Consider the following 20557-nt stretch of genomic DNA (forward strand, 5'->3'; position numbering starts at 1 on the left):
TCTGAAAGTGATCAGGCTAAATATTACAAAAATAATCTGCACAATATTAGAGTGTCCACAAACTCTGCAAGCGATCAATCAACTTTTGATGACAGTGACACATTAAGCACCATAATATTCAATTTTAAAGAGAATATAGGGTCTACTCTGCCAAGCAACTCCAACTGATAAAATGGTCACATAAATTTATGAACATGTGAAAACTAAGAACTTAAAAATGAATAAATTAAAACTAGAGTCAATAAATACATTCATTCTTTGAATGGTAAGGAATTTTTTAAACACACATACATACACACAGAACATAGTACCCAGTACTTGACTTCTAAACCCTGAAATTTAATAAGGTTGATGTAGTTTCAACACATTGAATAAACTAATGAAATTCATAACATCAAAAAAACTCATTGAAGGGATGTTGATACATTTTTTTATTTCCTTAAAAAAAAGAAAGAGAGTAATACCAGATCACGGATAACCAGTTAAACATGAAGAAATGAAGTTACACTTTTATCTGCAATCTTTCAAAAATTCTACTAAAATAAGGACACCTGGGTGGCTCATTCAGTTGAGTGTCCGACTCTTAATTTTGGCCTAAGTCATGGTCTTGGGGTCACGAGATTCAGCCCCACATAGGGCTCTGCACTCCTTGGGGAGTCTGTTTGAGATTCTCTCTCCCCTCTGCCTCTGCCCCTCCCCCCACACACGTTTTTCTCTCTAATAAATAAATCTTTAAAAAAAAAAAACTCTACTAAAATAACAGTGAATAGGAAACTGATAAACCCAGAATGACACAAAGAAGGGGGAGAGGTGACCAAAGCCAACCAGAGGGGTCTGCCTATTTCTGTCAGATGAAGAACAGACTCAGCAGGGCAGAGGAAGCTGAAACCTATGAATATGCAGAGGAAAAAAAATCAATGCATCTACATCACAGAAACTAGGAGATTCCAAAACTGGAGGCACCAAGTACCACAGAAGGCAGAGGTGAGGTAAAGAACTAAAAATAAGAGTGGCTGAAAGTCTGTACAAGCATCACACAACTAGCCCGCCCCCAGCCTGGTAGGAGACAGAGGTTCATTTTATGAAGAAACCGAAACAGAGAGACTCCTGACTCAAGTCTCAAGCATAGCAGAGTGCACTGGGTGGGAGGGGGTAGGGGTATCACACTGAAAAGAGAAAGGCTAAGGGAGAGTGCGCACATTGACTGAAGAGACCCACAGCACCCCTCTCCCTCTCAGCTCCCATACACTGGCAACCAAATTAAGTCCCTCCAAGACAAGAGAGATAACTGTAGAAAAGCCCTACAAATGCTGATAGTTTGGGTAAGGGTGGGGGAGGGTGGGATAGTAGCCAACAAAAATAGCAGCTCACTGTGCAGTCTACAGTTAAGCCTACGTGTCATCTCCCTCATCTCCCCATCAGCTTCTTTTTTTTTAAAGATTTTATTTTTTTTTCAAAAAAAATACAGCTTTTTATTGTCTTGGATGCAAATATAGTTTTAAAACTGCATTGTAGTGCTGAATACAGCTAGTGGAAACGTGCTTCTCGACAGCAGAGCATGAAGAGTGGTGTTCTGGATGGTGCAGGCCTGAGGGAGCCTCCGAGTAACAAGGCTCTTTTTGGGTTTTGCTGTTCGGACCACAAGGGGAAACCGTCTCCTAACGGAGCCCTGACACAATCGCCAAAGCTCACAACAGAAAAAACGAACCATTTACACAATGAACTGGAAGCTGGCAAAGGAGAAGAGAACGCTGTGGTGGCTCAGCCGTGATGTTACAAAATAAGTAGATGAACAAGGTTCCCTTTCGCGGGCCGTCTGAGAAGATTCGTGTAGAGAAACAGCAGGGCGTTGTTGGGGAGACACTGTGTCCAAGCTCCCTTGTGAGAAACACAGCCTAGGAATTGTGTGTCCCTGGGCTGAGCCCTTCATACCCTTCAACCGCAGGACAAACTCTACAGAAATGTATCCGTTTCTCCCAAACCCTCCACAATCTCAAGCCTTGGGAGGAGCACACCTCTGTTTAGAAACCCAGAAGGCAATTCTTCAAATTAGTGATGCCCAGGGTTGACTGAAACCAAAAGTTTGACTGGGAGATGGAGGTGAATTCTGCTACATATTTGGGAAGGAATTTCACAAAAATAAAATTCCATTAAGTAAACACACACAGGCGTGCTTGTGCAAGCACGTGCACGTGTGCGCGCACACAAACACACACACACACACAGAATCAAAGCCAACATTTAACATGAAAAGTTCCTTTTCTTTCTCAAAGGCTGATTTTCGCAAACCCCAACAAGGAAACAAAAGATTTTATTTATTTATTTGAGAGAGAGAGAGAGAGAGAGAGAGAGAATGAGTGAGCACAAGCAGGGGGAGTGGCAGGCAGAGGCAGAGGGAGAAGCAGGCTCCCCATAGAGCAGGCGGAGCCCGATGTGGGACTCGATCCCAGGACCCTGGGATCATGACCTGAGCCGAAGGCAGTCGCTTAACCAACTGAGCCACCCAGGCGCCCTCCCCATCAGCTTTTTAGTGCCTTGCTCTTAAAAATAAACTGTTAGCACAGACCAACAGATATTTGAGGAGAGCCTCCAACATAAAATTTAGAGCCAAAATAAGCCACAAAAAAGGAACTGACAGGAACGAAAAATTGCAGAGAAAAGACAACTTTAAAGAAAAATTTAATGGTTAATATTTACTGAGCACTTACTACCATGTGCCAGGTACTTGCATAAGAGCTTTGCCCAAGAGGTAGGTACAACAAATATGCCTATTTTAATATGGGAACACATAAACATAAAAAGAGTTTAAGGGATCTGATCACAGCATATAGGAAAGAAGAAAGGAAGGGAGGGAGGAAAGAAGAGAGAGAAGAAAGAGAAAGGAAGAAAGGAAAGAAAAGAAAGGGGAAAACAGAAAAATGAAAAGTGAAGCATACAAAGGACTGAGCAAATAGATGACATTCATGTCTCAACAGCAACTCCGAAAGCTCGATGGTAATACAAGTCCTTCAAAATGCTAAGAAAAAAATCTTGCCAATCTAAAATTCTACATGTGGACAAGGTATTAATCAAGTATGGAGAAAGAATAAAAATAGTATCACATAAGCAAGGTCTTTAAATTTTTATTTCCCCTGTACCCTTTCTCAGAAAGCTAATGAAGAATGTGCTGCACAAAATAAAAATAATAGACCAAAAAAAAAAAAAAAAAAAATACGGGATCCAGAGAATAAGGGATCCAACATAAAAGAAAAACAAAGAGAATTCCCTGGATGCTGATGAACAGCAGTCATAAGAAAACAGCTCTGAAGCCAGCAGAGAAAGGAACTGTTCCAATTAGAGTAGAAGGAACAGAAGTTTCAAAGGTAGTATTTCTGAGAAAAAAGAAAAAAAAGAATCTGATGTTTTTGACCATTGAGAGGGAGAGCATTATAGTTCAGAGTTCAGGAGAGAAAACTACCCAAATGAATTAAATAAAACAATTACTAATCTGAGGGGGGGAAACCATATAGAAAGAATATGTTCATGGTACACTGAGCTACTCAACTGAGATCAATATCTACATTCTAATTATAATGTAAATACTATTAATTTAACCAAAAAAGTGAGAACACAATTGGGAAGATGGGGAAGGAGAGAAAGGTGAGTTGTAAGAGGAAAATTTCATAGTGGAATTCAATAGATACTTTAAAATTTTTAAATGAAACAATAACACAAGCATCTTAAAAACACAGAGGTAAATACCTGGAAAAATAATACAGCTAAAAGAACTGAAAGTTGGTTGTCTCTGGGTATCCGAATTTGGGGATGGGGTAAGGGTGGGCCAGTAGACTCTGTGTGTGTGTGTGTGTGTGTGTGTGTGTGTGTGTGAGAGAGAGAGAGAGAGAGAGAGAGAGAGAGAGAGAGAGAGAGAGAGAGAAGCCTCTCATACATTACAGGTGGAGTGTAAATTAATCCACCCACCTTGAAACTGTTTGGTAATTACTACTAAGCACATGCCTACCCTATCAGCTAACAATTCCATTCCCAGAAATATACTCCCCCCAAAAAAGGCATATAGTCATTACCATACATGTACAACAATGCTCATAGCAGTTTGAGCCATAATAATCAAATACTGTGTATTTTTCTTGACTCCGAATTCTTTAGAAAGAATATTCATTGAGAACTTTTAAATCAGAGAAATTCTAGAAACAATCCCAGAAGATGACACCTACAGTACTCCATGAAGATTCTAAATTCTATTTCTTTAGTAATTACTTCTGAATCATATTTTCTGGGAACCATGGCTCAGATTTTTTCATAAAGAATGACTGTGAAAAATACAATATATATTATTTGCACATACGTGAAAGCAAAGCCAAAAGTATAAAGAACAAGAACAATCTGTTACCAGTCAATTCAACCTTTATAAATACCTTAAATCCTAGATTCAAAAGTTGTTACTGTAAATAATAATAATGCTGCTGCTTTGATTAGATTAAAAAACTAGCAGCTTCAAAGTTGGGAAAACCCTTTCAAATGTTGTAGATAACAGAATATCAGGAATACAGGCAGGGATCCTATTATAGCAACCTTTCAGTAATATGGTGGCAAGCTTCTGATTCTTCTCGCTCCTTTCAGATACCTCTGTCTTCTAAAACTAGCATTTACTATTGTAATTCCCAGTTATGTGCCAGATAATGATTATCAGCTCAATAAATGAATGAATAAACATGAAAATCTGAAAATACATCAAATCACAAAATGAAGACTAAAGAAGTCTAAAACTCAGTAAATCTTCTAGTTCTAATCCTATGTGAATTTTTTTAATGAAGCAACAGAAACTTCTGATAATAAAAACATTTTTTAAAAGACTGCTTAGTCAAAATTCAAAACACAAAATTTATATATACTCAACCAGTGGTTGAAGTATAAATCAATGCACTCTTTTACAAGGTTAGTTTGGCAACAGCTACAAAAATCCTAATGTACCTATCCTTTGACACTACAATTGTATTGCTAGAAATATATGAACGTATCTGCATAAAATTTCATAATATATGTAATGATATTCATGCCTAAACCCTACTTTAGTATACTTATAACATTTATACTTAGAATAATAATAACAGTACCTAATATCCATCAATAAGAAACTGATTCTATAAACTGCAGTGAATCCATCAATGGAATATTTATAGTCTTCAAAAAAGAATGGGGTCAGTCCTCAACTGAATTCCTCATACTAAACTCCAAAAGACATTTTTCATCTGGAATCTTCTCTAAGGGCTACTGAATGACATGAGACAACATACACCATATTCAGAATTGCTTTTTGTGTTATTTTTCTTCTAAAGCCCTGGAGCAAAACATTAAAACACAACTCAGTAAGGCCTGCAAAAGGCTAATTTATTTGGTCTAATGCATAGCTTCCCGTGAACTAACTTGATAGGAAGACACAATATTGATTATCTAGAAGAATGAATGGAAAGCATTTATGCATTCATCCATATACCTGATACAGATTTACTAAGCAGCTACTATGTATCACAACTGTTCTAGGCACTGAGAGAAGAGCAGTGAACATAAACTCTAGGCCTTCATGGAGTTTACATTCCAATGGAGACAGATGATAAACAAACTAGAAAATATGTATGGTGATCCCTGCTACTTAGAAATACAAAGCAGTATGAAGGTCCTGCTGTTATATGTAGAGTGGTCAGATAAGGGCTCACCAGTAAGGCAACATTTGAGCATAAAGCTCAAGGAAGTTAGGGAGCAAGCCATGTATATATCTAAGAGAAGAGCAGTCCAAGTTCAAAGGCACTCACACAGTCTTATACTCCAACTGGTGTGTCTGAGGAACAACAAGACCAGTCTGACAATGCAGATTAAGGAAGTGAGTGGTAAGAGATGACATCAAAGATAACCAGGAGATCATGTAGGACTTCCAGATAATTTTAAGGATTCTGACCTTTACTTTGAGTGAAATGAACAATCATACGAAGGTGCTGAGCTCAAGACTGCTGGAATCTAATATTTTAAAGGACTACAAGCAGCTATACAAAGATTAGACTGTAGAGAGTAGAAGAACAGAAGCAGAAGCACTAGTTAGAAGGATTCTGCAACAATCCAGGCAAGAAATGATGGTGGCCTGGATTAAGACAAGAGTACTGAAGGGAACAAGAAGTCAGATTCTGGCTGTATTTTTAAGCTAGGGCCAAAAGGTTTTGCTGACAACTGGCTGTGAATATAGGAAAAAAGAGAGGACTCCAAAGATGGCTCAAAATTTCTGACATAAACAACCAGAATAATGGAACTGCCATTTACCAAAATAGGAAAAACTGTGGGATGAGCAGGTTTCGGTGGGCAGAGGGAGACTTGGGAATCTTTAAGACGGACTTCTCTAATATCACTTAGCAGACAACTCTGCTCTCTTTTCAAAGACGTGGTCACTAAGGCACAGTTATATGCTTTGAAACCATATAAGCAATTCTACTCAAATGTTGAGAAGCCCAACCTTAAAGGCCATCCTCATTTCTTTTGTGGAAGAGGTGACGAAAGTACCTACAAATCCGTATAATCTTTGTCAATATTTTCCTGCAAGTATGGTAGTATTGAGGTATTAAGAAAAGGGTAGAGCTATAATTATTATGCAGAATAAAAACACAACCAAGAACAGTTATCTTTGATCTCTTGTGTCCCCTGCATCTACAGCCCACTAAGTTTAAAAACTGAAAAGTCAATATCCAAAACATAAAAAGAACTAACATAAGCTAACATCGAAAAAAAAAAAAAAAAACCCAAATAATCTGGTTAAAAAGTGAGCAGAAGAGGGCTCCTGGGTGGCTCACTCGGTTAAGTGACTCAATTTTGGCTCAGGTCATGATTTCAGGGTCGTGAGATCGAGCCCCACGTTGGGCTCCATGCTGGGCATGGAGCCTACTAAAAAAATTTTTTTTAATTTAAAAAAAAGAAGAAGAAAAATAGAAATCCTCTGTATCAATTTTAAGAGTCAATAAGGAACGATAAGGCTTAATAGAGCAGAAGTCTTGAGAATCTCAAGTTCCTTTACCTCATAAGCTTTCTCATTTCTAAAATGAAACAATTAATTAGGCAAATTAACTGAAGTACTAATATGTAAAACATTTTATATACTATCTGGCACATAGTAGTTCAATAGATATAAGATATTATTAGGATTAACAGTAATAATATTAGTAACCATAAATACTCATTTATCCATTTATAAAGGAAGAAAGACTGCTTAACCTTGGTGATTTCAAAAGAAAGTTGACTTCACTTATTACCCTTTAATACCTCCTTAAGAGAAAAAGGTAAATAATTTCCTTTATAATCAAGAGTAAAATTGTACATAAAATTAAAAAATCCCTAAATACATATTAAAAGGATAAATAAAGGAACAGAACCAAAAGTACTTTTTTTAAAGAATAGTAAGGTAAAGAGTAAATATGATTTCTATGATTGCAGTACGTACTTTATGTAAAACCTTTTAAACAAGGCAAAAATAAGTGAATAAAGATGTTTTGATATTAACATAAACTTTTACTTTATGAATAATTTTTCAAAGTCACACATACTGATGAAACTAATAAATGAACTGATAAAAGGCCTCCAGAATGTAAGCTCTGTTAGCACACACTGACCACGTCTATCTTGTTCACTACTTTATCTTCAGCATACCATAGGCTCTCATTTAACATTTGCTCAATGACTAAGCCATAGATATTCACAATAATAAATGAAAACATACCTAAATTTGTAGAAAACTAGTAAGCTACAACAAAGATTAGTATTTTGTTATTTTATGGAACCAGAGCTCACTGCATTAAAAAGTTAGATGTAACTCCTGTTAAATTCAGAGTTATTTTTAAAAATCAATAAAATGACAAATATATCCATAAGCAGATAACGTTTTAGAAAAACAGTAACAGGAATTTAAGTTAAAAAGTTATCAGAAACCACAATTCAATGAGCATAAATAGCTTTAAATAGAGCAAATTTGGTATCAAAAACATGAAATGCTATTAAGAGAACATATGAGACAGATCACATCAGAGAATAAATCTCCCTTAACACAACTCTCACCTGAAAACTACTTTTGGAATATCTGACTCAACTTTAGATACATCAACATCTGACAGCTGTAGAAAAAAAATCAATTCACAAAGAAAGCAACAAAAAAAAGATAACCAGAATAGGAGAAGACACAAGCTCTCCCTGTTAGAATTAAATATAAATAAAAGTAAGTTGTAAGGTCAATATTAAGTATAAGGAGCTATAAAACAGTCAAAGGCACAGAGAATAATTCCTATAACCCAAGAACCTAAAGCAATACCAGTCACATATTTGGCACTCAATAATGAACAGTTTGGGAGTAAAGAAAGGAAACTACTTTTTTTTGAGCTCCTATAATGAGCGTTTTATTATTTACAGATAAATATTCCCAGCTGAGAAAAATAACAACAAAAATCCAACAAATTTTAAATTCTTAGGACAAGCTAAATAGCAGACGGCAGGGATATGTATTCATTGTGATAATCTAACAGTAACTCAACATTGGATCATTTACCAATAAACAGCACCAACTACCTTCTTTCCTCTTCTTTATTCCAAAAACAAAATGAACATTTATTTGTCTTACAAATTAAATACATAAGAATACTCTTTGTATTTAAGCAATAAAATCAACATTGCTTGCCAATAAAAATATAAAAATACTACAAAATTTTAAAGCATTGTTTTTGAATGTTAAAAAGATGAGGTGCCTTACACAGATTAATATTATGGAATTTAAGGGATTATAAACATAGCTTAGCTTCTAAATGTATGTAGATCCCATTAACAAAGTTACCCAAATTCTAGATAGGGAAACAAGCAATTTTCAGTCTAATCATGTAAAGCTATCCTTAGAAAGCAGACCTTCGATTTTCTTCTTTAGGACAAAGCTTCTATTCATTTCATAATTAAATTTGAAATATTTCACACAAGAATTCACTAAGGACTATTCTAAAGCATGCAATGCCATTTTCAGGACACAAAATGAAAATGGTTCTGAATTTTAATTCATATCTTATTCTACCAGGACACAAAAGAAAAATCTGTGACGACAACCAAAGAATTACTTTCCACCTTACTGAAGAAGCATGTTTTAAAATTAAAAACCATGAACAAATCTACCTACAAAATGATTCATTTTTTATATCAAACAGCTGCAGACCCTGTAATTGAAATAATGTATCTAAGGTTACAAATGAAAAGTGTTAGGTATCATTCCTGAAGTGACAGATTAAGTTCCTAATCCAGTTAAAGTAATAGCCATATTTGTAGTTTAACATAAATTAAGACCTTAATTATATTTGTGACTATTTTAAACAAAATAACAAATTCCTTTGTACCTGAGAATGTAATTTATAGCAAAGCCAGGTTCATTTTCCAAACCAATCTATTTCACACTGCAGAAGTACCCTGGTATAATGGTGTAATGTAATTCTTGTTGTGGAATGTTGAAAGAGTAGATACACTAAGAGCACAGAAGAGGTTTGAAGATAAATGAAGATGCTATTCATTCAAGGGTAATTTCATCTTAGAACTATATGAAAGATGTTTCGTTCACACAGGCTAGTGTATGGCCTCAAATTTAAGTGTATTTTCAGCTCAAATATAATGCTGCTAGATCGATTATGCTGATACTGTATATCTAATAATGAAGAATCCTAGCCCTTTTCTGTTTAAAAAACAGACTGTCATTTTTTCATCTTACTGCTATGTCTTCATTGTTCTGTTTAACAGCAACAAATTTTAAAATCCTGCTCGCTATTTACTTTTTACACTGAAAAGTATATGGTTGATATTCTAACTTGCAATCTCTCCTGACTGCAGGAAAGTGCATTTTTGCTAAGTTAAATACTTATGTTAGTAAACCATTACCCTGCAAAATCATTTTATTTCACTACCTACTAAAAATGACAGCTCTAATAGCGACCTAATTCTATTTTGAATATGCTTCATTTTTACAAATCCTGTAAGACTAATTTAAATGTTTTGTATATACCATACCACTTATATGTTGAGTAATTAATATTAATACTGAAAATGTTTTTAATCTGCTAAATTCTGTTTGTAATTTAAGTTCAATTTTAATTATCTCAATTTAAATTATCTTTTCTGAAGATCATATTTTATATATTTAAATTCTTCCACGTTTTTTAAGCATAAATCACCAAAATACTTTAATACTGCTGGTATATAAAAGGGGATATAAGACATTCAGTCTGAAGAATTTAAATTCAGTGATATCAAGAAAACATCCTACAGCCTCCATTACTAAAATTCTACTGAAAAGGATTTTACAGGTCCCCTTATGTAATAAACATTCCCTAAATTCTCTCTACCTCTAAGCTTTCCTTTCCTTCTTCTAATCCTGAAAGTAAATACAGAAGCCTCATTTTGCAGATGATCAAAATGAAGGGATGAACAAACTTCAAAAAACTTTTATGCTCTATGAAACTTTAACTTACATCAATTTTAAAAATGTTTTTCATAAAACAGTATTCTCATAATTCTCTATTAAAACATATACACTGGTGGCATCCTACTTGGATTTTTATCAGGTTTGAACAGACATACTTAAAAAAACTGTATATAACCATGAACAACTTGTTTAAAGAAAAAAATGTATCCAACTAAACTGAAAATTCAAAATCATTTCCTCTACAATTCCCAAGGTAAGCTGTCCACAGCAGCCATCTGAATGACAAGACATGTTTACAGTGGATGTATCTTCATAATCACTGTTATTTCTCCAATGGCACAAATGACTCACAGTCCAAAGGAGAGAGAGATACTCTTCTCTCCTGCTCTTCCCAATCACTATAGGAGGATATTATCATTTAACTGCTAATTAATATGTCTACCTAAAAGGCACCATTTGCTAAAAGGAAAAAGCAAGGGTCAGCTAACAATTTATCAGCAGATGTGACATATAAGTGTTCATGGCCCAGAATTAATAGGGCCTATAAAAATGCTGACTTTTTTAAATGATACAACATATTCAACAGAAAAAAAGGTTTTTTGTTGTCTGCCCTTTCATTTTTAGAGACAGAGTATTCATTCACAAAAAGTACAGGAAAATGAGAATATTAAGTAGAATAGTGATCTTTCCCTTAACCTGAGCTTAAATGTTATTCTTACTGGAAGTGAGTATAAAAACTAAGTAAAAAGTACCATTCTCTTTTATGCAGCATTCTAATAATGACTATCAGTTTGAGACACTCTATAAAAATAAATTCAAACTTTTACAAAAGATTAAGCCATACAAAAAAGGAAAACAGGTTTCTTTTTAAATTGGCTTCCTATAATAAATAACATCCTTTCTAAAACTTATTAGAAAGTAACAATTTTATTATATACATTCATAAAATATGCTATTGTTATTTCTATTGCTTTCACTTTTTTCAAAAGAATTTCTCATTTATTATCTAACTTGAGCTTCACAATAACTGATAATATAGGTAAAACTGCCTTTATCACATTTCAGAGATCCAAAAGCGGAGACATGTTTATCTTTCACATCTTAAAGTAATCTATAAACCGTAAGATATAACTTGCTAGGAAATGTCAGAAATGATTTTCGAATTCAATGTCCACTTATTTCGAATAAAAATTCAAAGATCTGTGTCCCTGGACTGAACTGATGATACGCAACAAAGTATTATAAGCATGAATTCTTGACTCTAGACTCCCCCTCGGATTGCATTCCAGCTCTACCAAGTACCACCCATGTAAGTTTGAGCCACTTGCTTAACCTCTTCACTTTAACTTGCTAATTTGTAAAACAGAAATACTACTACTACCCACCTCCTAGAGTTGCTGTGTGAGAAAGTTACCTATGATACATAAGGTACATTTAACAAGACCTGGCACATGGAGTAAGTGCTGTGTACATTTTAGCTTCAGTTATTATTGTTGTTCTTACTAACATTACCGGCAGAATGCGAATTATAATAGCACCTACCCCTTAAGTTGTTTTAAGGATTAAATGAGTTAATAAGAATTAAGTGCTCAGCATAGTGATGAGCACATTAGGTAGGTACTCAACCATTACTGCTGTTATTGTCTGTTCACACCTCCACACTCTGTGGGCTCTTTGACCTTGGGAAAAGCTCTCTTTAGTTCCAGTTTCCACAAATGAGGTTCATAATAGTCCCCTACACCAGGATTATGGTAAGAACTGAATGAGGTACTTCACATAAAAGCTCTCAGTAGAATGCCTTAAACAATAAAAGTATTCAATAAAAACTCACTTTTGAAACAAATCCTATTCAGCATTTTCTAAAAAAATACTTTGTTTGAATTAAAGCATTCAATATTAACATTTTTTAGGTATGCCATGAATGTTACACAAATTCAAGTATGTGCCCCCCCCAAAAATGTTTTAAAGATTTTATTTATTTGAGAGAGCGAGCACGCGAGCTGGGGGAGGAGCAGAGGAACAGAAGGAGAGGGAGAGAGACAAGCAGACTCCCGCACTGAGTGCAGAGCCCGACAAAAGGCTCCATCCCATGATCCCAAGATCATGACCTGAGCGGAAACCAAGAGTCGGACGCTTAACTGACAGAGCCACCCAGGTGTCCCTCCAAAAAAATTCTTAAACCTAAAATTTATTTTAATTACTTCAGTGTGTTCAGGCAATATAAAGCCCGCAAGCTTCCATTCCTCCTGCTGACACTGATTATACACACTTCCTGTCAATGAGTAGGAGAGAAGGAAATAATAACCAACATTCACTGCATATTTCCATCGTGCCAAGTACTTTTCTAAGTATTTTATATATATTAACATATCCAATCCTCATGACATACAATAAAATAGCTGTTATTATATCTCCGTTTTACAGATGAGGAACAAAGAGTAATGTTTAAGGTATACTGTATTTGGAAGAGACCAACTCTCATTTCACTTGGCAAAGCTACTATGAAAGACAGCATATACCAAATCAGTAAAGTCATAAACTTGAAGAAAATAAGACATTTTACTCAGAAAAACTGCAGGGAAGTTCATATGTATTTGCTCATACTGTATTTCTAGATATGTGCTGTTCAATACAAGAGTCATCAGCTACATGTGGCTACTGAGCACCTGAAATGTGGCTAGCACAAACTGAGATGTGTTCTAAGTGTAAAATACACATCAGATTTTGAACTTAATATAAAAAAGTAAAACATCCCATTAATAAATTTTGTACTGATCACATGTTAAAATGGTAACATCTGGATACACTGGGTTAAATAAAACATGATTAAAATTCATTTCATCGGGGTTTTTTTACATTTTTTAATGGGACTACAAAATTTCTAACTACATACGTGGCCAACATTATATACAGTACATATCTATTGGACAGTGGTTCAAGTTTAGGAGGTGAGAGAGTAGTAACAGAATTTCTTTTTTAATTTAAAAAAAAACAGATTTATTGACATATAATTTATATACCATACAATTCATCTTTTTATTAAAGTGTTCAGTTCGATTTTTAGTATACTTATAAAATTGTGCAACTATCACCACTGTCTAATTTTAGAACATATTCATCACCTCAAAAAGAAACCCTGTACCCATTAACAGTTATTCCCAATACCTTGCACTTCCTCTTTCTACCTCTCCCCAGCTCCTGGCAACCACTAATATACTTTCTCTCTCTGTGGATTTGCCTGTTCTGTAACAGAGTTATTATCAAGATTTTTTTCCCAATTACACACACACAATTTGATTATACAGTATGCACATACTGCTACACACACACACTCTGCTCATGAGAACCAGAGGAACATGCTACACTAATATTACACGATATTCAACATACAAGATTGTTATATGACTAGACAGACACTTCAGGTAATACCAATACTTTGTGGGGGAGGGGGAAAAAGCAAATCTACGAGGAAATAACAGCCATGGGGGAAAAATTTATTTTCTTTTAAACTGAAATCATATGGGTTCCTTTAATCAAAAAAGATCTAACCACTTAGTTCCAGGAATATAATAAATGCCAAGTCTATGTGGTAGGTAAAATTTAAATTTCCTGATGGCTTAACTGGCAGACTATTAAAATATCTGATGCTTGATATCTGGTATCTTCTAGAAAATATCCAATTTATGGATACCTGTCACATTGTTTTGATCAATTTTACACATTTAACTGATTCTTCTAAACGGATACTGGTCCACTATATAGAAGAAAATTACTCCATAAAGTTTACATCAGATATCTGGAAAAGTCACATTTATAGTCATGGCTACTATCAGCTGTCAAGTCAAAGAATATTGAAGAAAACTAAGAATTTTTAATATATGCTGGTTAATTTATCATCTAGGTGACATATGTAGGATAACAAAAAAACTGAAATGGTTAAGCAAATTCTGCATTTTAAAAGGTTCTTTCTTTTTCTGGTTTTATTGTTGATTATAACTATGATTTGAGAAGCCATGGTGAGAAAGTAAATTAAAAGGAACCATAAAAACAGAGTTGCTAAATAAAGTACACACTAAGATTTCTTTTCTCTTCCCTCCCCCAGATTACTTAAAACATTATTTTTTTTTAATGGTAACATATTGATATCTTGGTTTGTACTGAAAACTAGTTCACTCCAGAGCTTCTCAACATTGACACTATTTACCTTTGGGGCTGGGTAATTTTTTGTTGTGGAGGGACTGTCCTGTGCATTGTAAGCTGTTTAACAGCATCCTGGCATTTACCCAGTAGATGCCAATAGCACCCTCCCCAACAGTTAGGACAACCAAAAATGTCTAAACACTGTCAAATGTCTTCTGTCGGGTAGAAATCTCCTTCAGTTAAGAACCACTGTTCTATTCCTTCTCAAAATACCTTTCTACTTGGTGAAAATTACATCAGTAATTTTAGGGTCTTTTCATAGGAGATCCCCAAATAGCTTCAGCAAGGAGATCAGTAAGCCCCCTGAAACCATATGCAGAATAGCTTAGGTATGTGTCTATTTGTGTGTGTATGCTGGCATGTTTTCTGGAGAAGTGTTTCACAGTTTTCATGAGGTCCTGAAAGAGTTATCCCAAAAATGGCAATTAAAAAAGTGTTAAGAATTAGTGTTTCAACTAAAATATTCACTGTGTTAGAAAGCTATTTTTTTCAAAGATAAACACTGAAAATTCTATTTTATACACAGCAAATAATTTGTTTGCGCTTTCAGTTATCAGGCAAAATTGCTTTTACCACACTTATAAACCTTTCACTTAACAAACATTTACCGAGTACATCTGGTATGCTACGCCCTGCGTTATTTGTATCCGAAAGCTAAATTTAAATTCACCCTCACCAAAAACAGCAAAAGATTAATAGCAGTATAAAGTCCACATTTATTGTATATAATCAACTGCGAATTTCTGCTTCTCAAAAGTTAACATAAGAAAAAAAATTCACTAGTTATAATAGTAGTATCTAAAGATAAAATAAAGGGGGGCGTCTGGGTGGCTCAGTTGGTTAAACGTCTACCTTCAGCTCAGGTCATGACCTCATGAGGCTCAGGTCATGACCTCAGGGTCCTGGAATAGAATCCCACATCAGGCTCTGGGCTCAGTGGGGAGTCTGCTTCTCCCTCTCCCTCTGTGCTTTCCCTCTCTCAAATAAATAAATAAAATCTTAAAAAAAATAAAAATAAAACAAAGGTAAATAAATAAAATATAGGTAATTTACATTTTTGGTAAAAAGATTTAAAATAAATCTAAAAGAAAGAAACTTAGATACTCATAGATACTCATATGAATAAATTATTGTCCAAATACATTTCTTTCCATCTTTTCCTTCTTTCCCTGCCTTAATAAAAACAAAGATATACTGAATGACATGCTATCAAACACAGTAACTAAACGCAGAGAATATCAAGTTGCATAAAAAAATGTGAGACGGAGGCGCCTGAGTGGCTCAGTTGTTAAGCGTCTGCCTTCGGCTCAGGTCATGATCCCAGAGTCCTGGGATCAAGCCCCGCATCGGGCTCCCTGCTCGGCGGGAAGCCTGCTTCTCCCTCTCCCACTCCCCCTGCTTGTGTTTCCTCTCTTGCTGTCTCTCTCTCTCTCTCTCTCTCTCTCTCTCTGTCAAATAAATAAATAAATAAAATCTAAAAAAAAAAAAATGTGAGATGACCCAAGTGCTTACCATCACGCCTAGAACACAGCAAAAGCTCACAGGCTTTCTTTCCTGCCTTTCTTTCTGTCCTCCAGAAGCTCATACTCCCATCTCCAAAAATGCCACATGTCTTAGGTTTCTCTTTTAAGTTATCTTTTAGTGCTGCACAATAAAATCCTCTTTGTGATTCAAACTATGTAAGCTAACACTAATAACAGCTACATATGCAAAATGTTTGAATAATTTTAATTCTATAATCTCCATAGACATTTCTCTCCCTTTTTCTTTAGTAAATTGTGGTATATTCATACAGTGGGATAACATACATTAATAAAAATGAGTAAATCAGAGGTATATCTATCAATACGGACAAATATAAAAAAACCAAGTCAAGTACCAAAAAAACAATCAAACACATACAATTTGTTAAATTTACATGAATTAAAAAAGCAATCTATAATACTAGTTATTTTTGTTCCCTTCTTATGTATGCATAAGTTATCTATAGTCCCATCATATGATAAGCAAATTCAGGATAAAGAAAGAGAAGGGAGAGGGAAACACAATCAGTGAAGATTACACAGAGCCCTTTAGCAATATCTGGAAGGGTTTGCTTTTTTTTTTTTTAAGTTTTTATTTTAATTCCAGTTAGTTAATATACAGTTTTTAAAGCAAATATTAGTTTTTAAAGCAAATAATCCCCAAGTATTCTATTCTTCCTGTGGTGCAGTTTAAAGTTTACAGGACCACTAACCTTTTTTGGATTATATAACTGTGGTATACAACATAAAGAACTACTGCATTCAATAAGTGGTTTGGGAATAAAAGACATTAATGTAATCAATAAATATATAAGGAATAGCTAGAGAAGAGTATGTCTGCTTCAAGATTAACAAACGGATTAGGCTAGAATGAGCACAGTGAAAGAATGATGCTTAAAAACATGTGGTAAATAAATCTTTAGAAATAAGTTAGAAAATAACTGTGTCCATAAAGGAACGTATCACCACAAATAATCAATACCATATCTAGCCAAAAGCTACACTACTAAGAGAATACATCTAGCATATAAGTGATTTTTATAAAAAGAATGAAGACTTTTATTTTATATACTGACAACAATTAACTGAAAATATTAACATAATAAAATTACACTTCACAGAAGAGATGTTATATTGATAATGGTAAATCACACAGAAAAATCACAAAGTGCCCGGAGAGGAAAAAATAGTTGCAACTCAAAAGTGAACATTGTTACATTATTTACATATTTACCTGCACAGCAAGAGAAGCTGCATTGTCAGAAAGCAAAATTTGCTCCCCTGTGGAAATACAATGAAAGGTCTGAGTCAAAAGTGAGATCGCTAAACAAGCAAAATATACTTATATTTTTATTTTAAAACAGTATTCCTATTTTTAAAAATAAAAGGTACAGCCTTTCACCAAACTATGAAGTTCTATATGAACGCTATTGGGTAATCATAATTCTGATTAAATTATCAAAATATGTCCATAATATAGACTATTTCCCCTAAAACTATTTGATCATTCTTCTCATTTTATCAACCATATTTAATGAAAATCACTCACTTAAAAACAAATTCGTTTTTCAACTTTTCAAGAAATATTATTCCTCTTTTCATTAAAATTAAGTAAAATAGTATGTGCTCAAACCCCTCTAGTTAAAAGTAAAAGCATTCAAAATCATATAAAACCAGCCTGCCGTTAATATTGCACAGTGTGTCTAGCTCTGTCACACAAAAGAAAGATGACAAGTTTGCTGCAATAAAAATTCCATGCGTAGAAGACTAGGGCTGCTGCCTATTAGTCTTCATTACTTTGCAGTCTTCTGACAACTGCAGCAGGCTGCTGAGCCCCAAATGGGGTCCATAATGTGATCTGATGATATATGAAGAGCTGCTAAAGGAAGCCTGAACCATCCTAGCCTATACATTTTAACAGTTCCTTTTTACTGAGAGCCCACTTTACCACAGGACTTCAAAACTCTGCTGTGTCAGCTACTGGCGCAGTAAATGTGCCAAGTGCTCCTGCAACCAATCATTTTACACGGCCTACAGCAGCCCATATAATGAGTCAGTAATAAACTAAGGACCTTATAGGCCATGAATAGTTGCTTTACACTAGCCGATACCAGTTTAGGCAAAATCTCCTTGACAAAGTATACAAGAGAAGCCCTTCTTTATGTTCTCTCAGAAGTAAATGATATTACTGAGGGGTTGTGTTTTTTTGGTAACAAATATATGTTTATTTATTTATTTATTTAAAAGATTTTATTTATATATTTGAGACACAGAGAGACAGAAAGCACAAGCGGGGGCGGGGAGCAGAGGCAGAGGAAGAAGCAAGCAGACTCCCCGGTGAGCAGGGAGCCCGATGTGGGGCTCCATCCCAGGACCCAGAGATCCACAACCTGAGCTGAAGGCACATGTTTAACCAACTGAGCCACCCAGGCACCCCTAGATATATTTTTATACGTACTATTTTTAATTGTGAACAAGTACCTACCTTTCAGTTGCTGATATAAGGTAGCATTTTCAGGCCAAGGCTCTGTAGCTGTGGAAACAAGGCAGTGACAATTAGATACATAGGGCAAAAACATATCAATAACCAAATTAATAAGCACAAACACTTGCCTAGAGCATTTAAGTAAAGTCAATTGCCAAGGTTATCTTAAATATGGCAACTAATCACACTACCTTAGGTTGTATGGTATCCTGTATAAGTAGGTTAGATAATTTCTTTTAAATGCATGTTTGGTTTATTTGGTAGGGAGTTGTGTGTTGTTATTTTAACGGAGAAGAGGTGGAAGACATCTTGCCCAATCAAAAGTGAAAATTTAAAAACGAAAACAGCCCGCATGCTACTCTTCCTTTAGCTCCCAAACACAGACCATTCCAAATTATTTACAAGATACTTAATTTGGGGGTGCCTGGCTGGCTCAGTCAGGACAGCGTGTGATTCTTGATCTTGGGGTTGTGAGTTCAAGCCCCATGTTGGTGCAGAGATTACTTAAATAAATAAATCTTAAAAAAATTATTAAGATACTCAATTTGATTCACTATCAAAAAAACAGTGAAACAATATTTTACTATAAACTTTAACAAACTAAATTTTCAAATGGATAACACTATATGAGAGAACCAAATAGATCTCTTTCAGGCTATGCATCTTTCCTTATAAGCTGGTAGTATTTATTTATTTAAAGATTTTATTTATTTATTCATGAGAGACAAGGAGAGAGATAGGAAGAGGCAGGCGAGAAGCAGGCTCCCCGCTGAGCAGGGAGCCCGATGCAAGACTCGATCCTAGGACTGTGGGATCACGACCTGAGCTGAAGGCAGACGCTCAACCGACTGAGCCACCCAGGCGCCCAAGCTGGTAGTATTTAAACATACAGAAGAACCCTGTTGTATTATAGAACATTCCATTACCTTGAACCCACCACCACCACCACTCCACAAAAACGAAGTGGAATAGCATGATGAAGCAGTAAGTACCTACAATGTGAAATAAAGCTAGTAAAACTAATTTCAGGCCCGAAGTCAGACTTGACCATAACTCTTAACCTCTCACTGAGATGCACTAAATAGCCCAGCGAGTGGGGGGGAGGAACTCTTTAATTTCCTTTAACTCATACTTCAGAATGAAATGGAAAAAAATCATATTATGATAAATTATAAATGATACTTTTGGTTTGGTCTGGGCTACGTAAAATTAGACTCATATTTAGGGATAATACCATGAAAACCTCAAGCAAATAATGTACCATACATCGTTCTGTATGCTGTTGCTCATATATATATATATATATATATATATATATATAAAAGCTACTGAGTTTCAAGTCACATACCAAAAAGGAAGTAAAACTAAATATTTATTATATGTTACTGTAAACTTGTAACAAAGCAGAATTTTAATAAGAACCCAATTAACCTGGGTAAATAGTTTTTAAAATAAAAGTCAAGGAAACAAAAACAAGCTGACATCAGCAAATTACTAAAAAATAACCTTTTAGGATAAACTGTATGGTCAGCACACCTATACCGTTTACATCTATATGAGAAACAATACAATGAGGTTCATTCGTTGTAAAATCCTACATCACTGAAGAGTCAATTATTTTAAAAAAGATTCAATTATATGCATCTAAATCTAATTAAAGCAATAAAGCATAAGAATAAAATTTACAAAAATTTCGAAGATATTGAAACTAAGTTTCTTGAGGGCACAGATGTGTCCCGTCTGTGTCTGCCACCCTGTACCGTGTTTTGCATACATTAATTGTGTGTAGAAAGAAAGACAGGGGATATCTGATTAAATCTACCACTCTGTTCCCTCAACATTCTGGCTAATCAAAGTTTTACTGAACTTAGTACT

The 20557-nt window shown here is 34.9% G+C and overlaps 1 protein-coding gene across 1 annotated transcript in view; it reads right to left on the minus strand.

The window, feature by feature from the left end:
- MTX2 (metaxin 2) overlaps nt 1-20557 on the minus strand; it is a 62986-nt gene that overhangs the window by 19746 nt on the left and 22683 nt on the right. Inside the window, exons 3-4 of the mRNA XM_025850829.2 lie at nt 18683-18730; nt 17432-17478 (exon numbers count right to left, since the gene is read on the minus strand). Coding sequence (XP_025706614.1) covers nt 17432-17478; nt 18683-18730 — 95 coding nt within the window. The remainder of the gene's footprint in view (nt 1-17431; nt 17479-18682; nt 18731-20557) is intronic.

Source organism: Callorhinus ursinus, unplaced genomic scaffold (genome assembly GCF_003265705.2).
Source record: "Callorhinus ursinus isolate GAN/ISIS: 27379988/994484 unplaced genomic scaffold, GSC_fseal_2.0 scaffold2, whole genome shotgun sequence".
In the NCBI taxonomy this organism is placed as follows: Eukaryota; Metazoa; Chordata; class Mammalia; order Carnivora; family Otariidae; genus Callorhinus; species Callorhinus ursinus.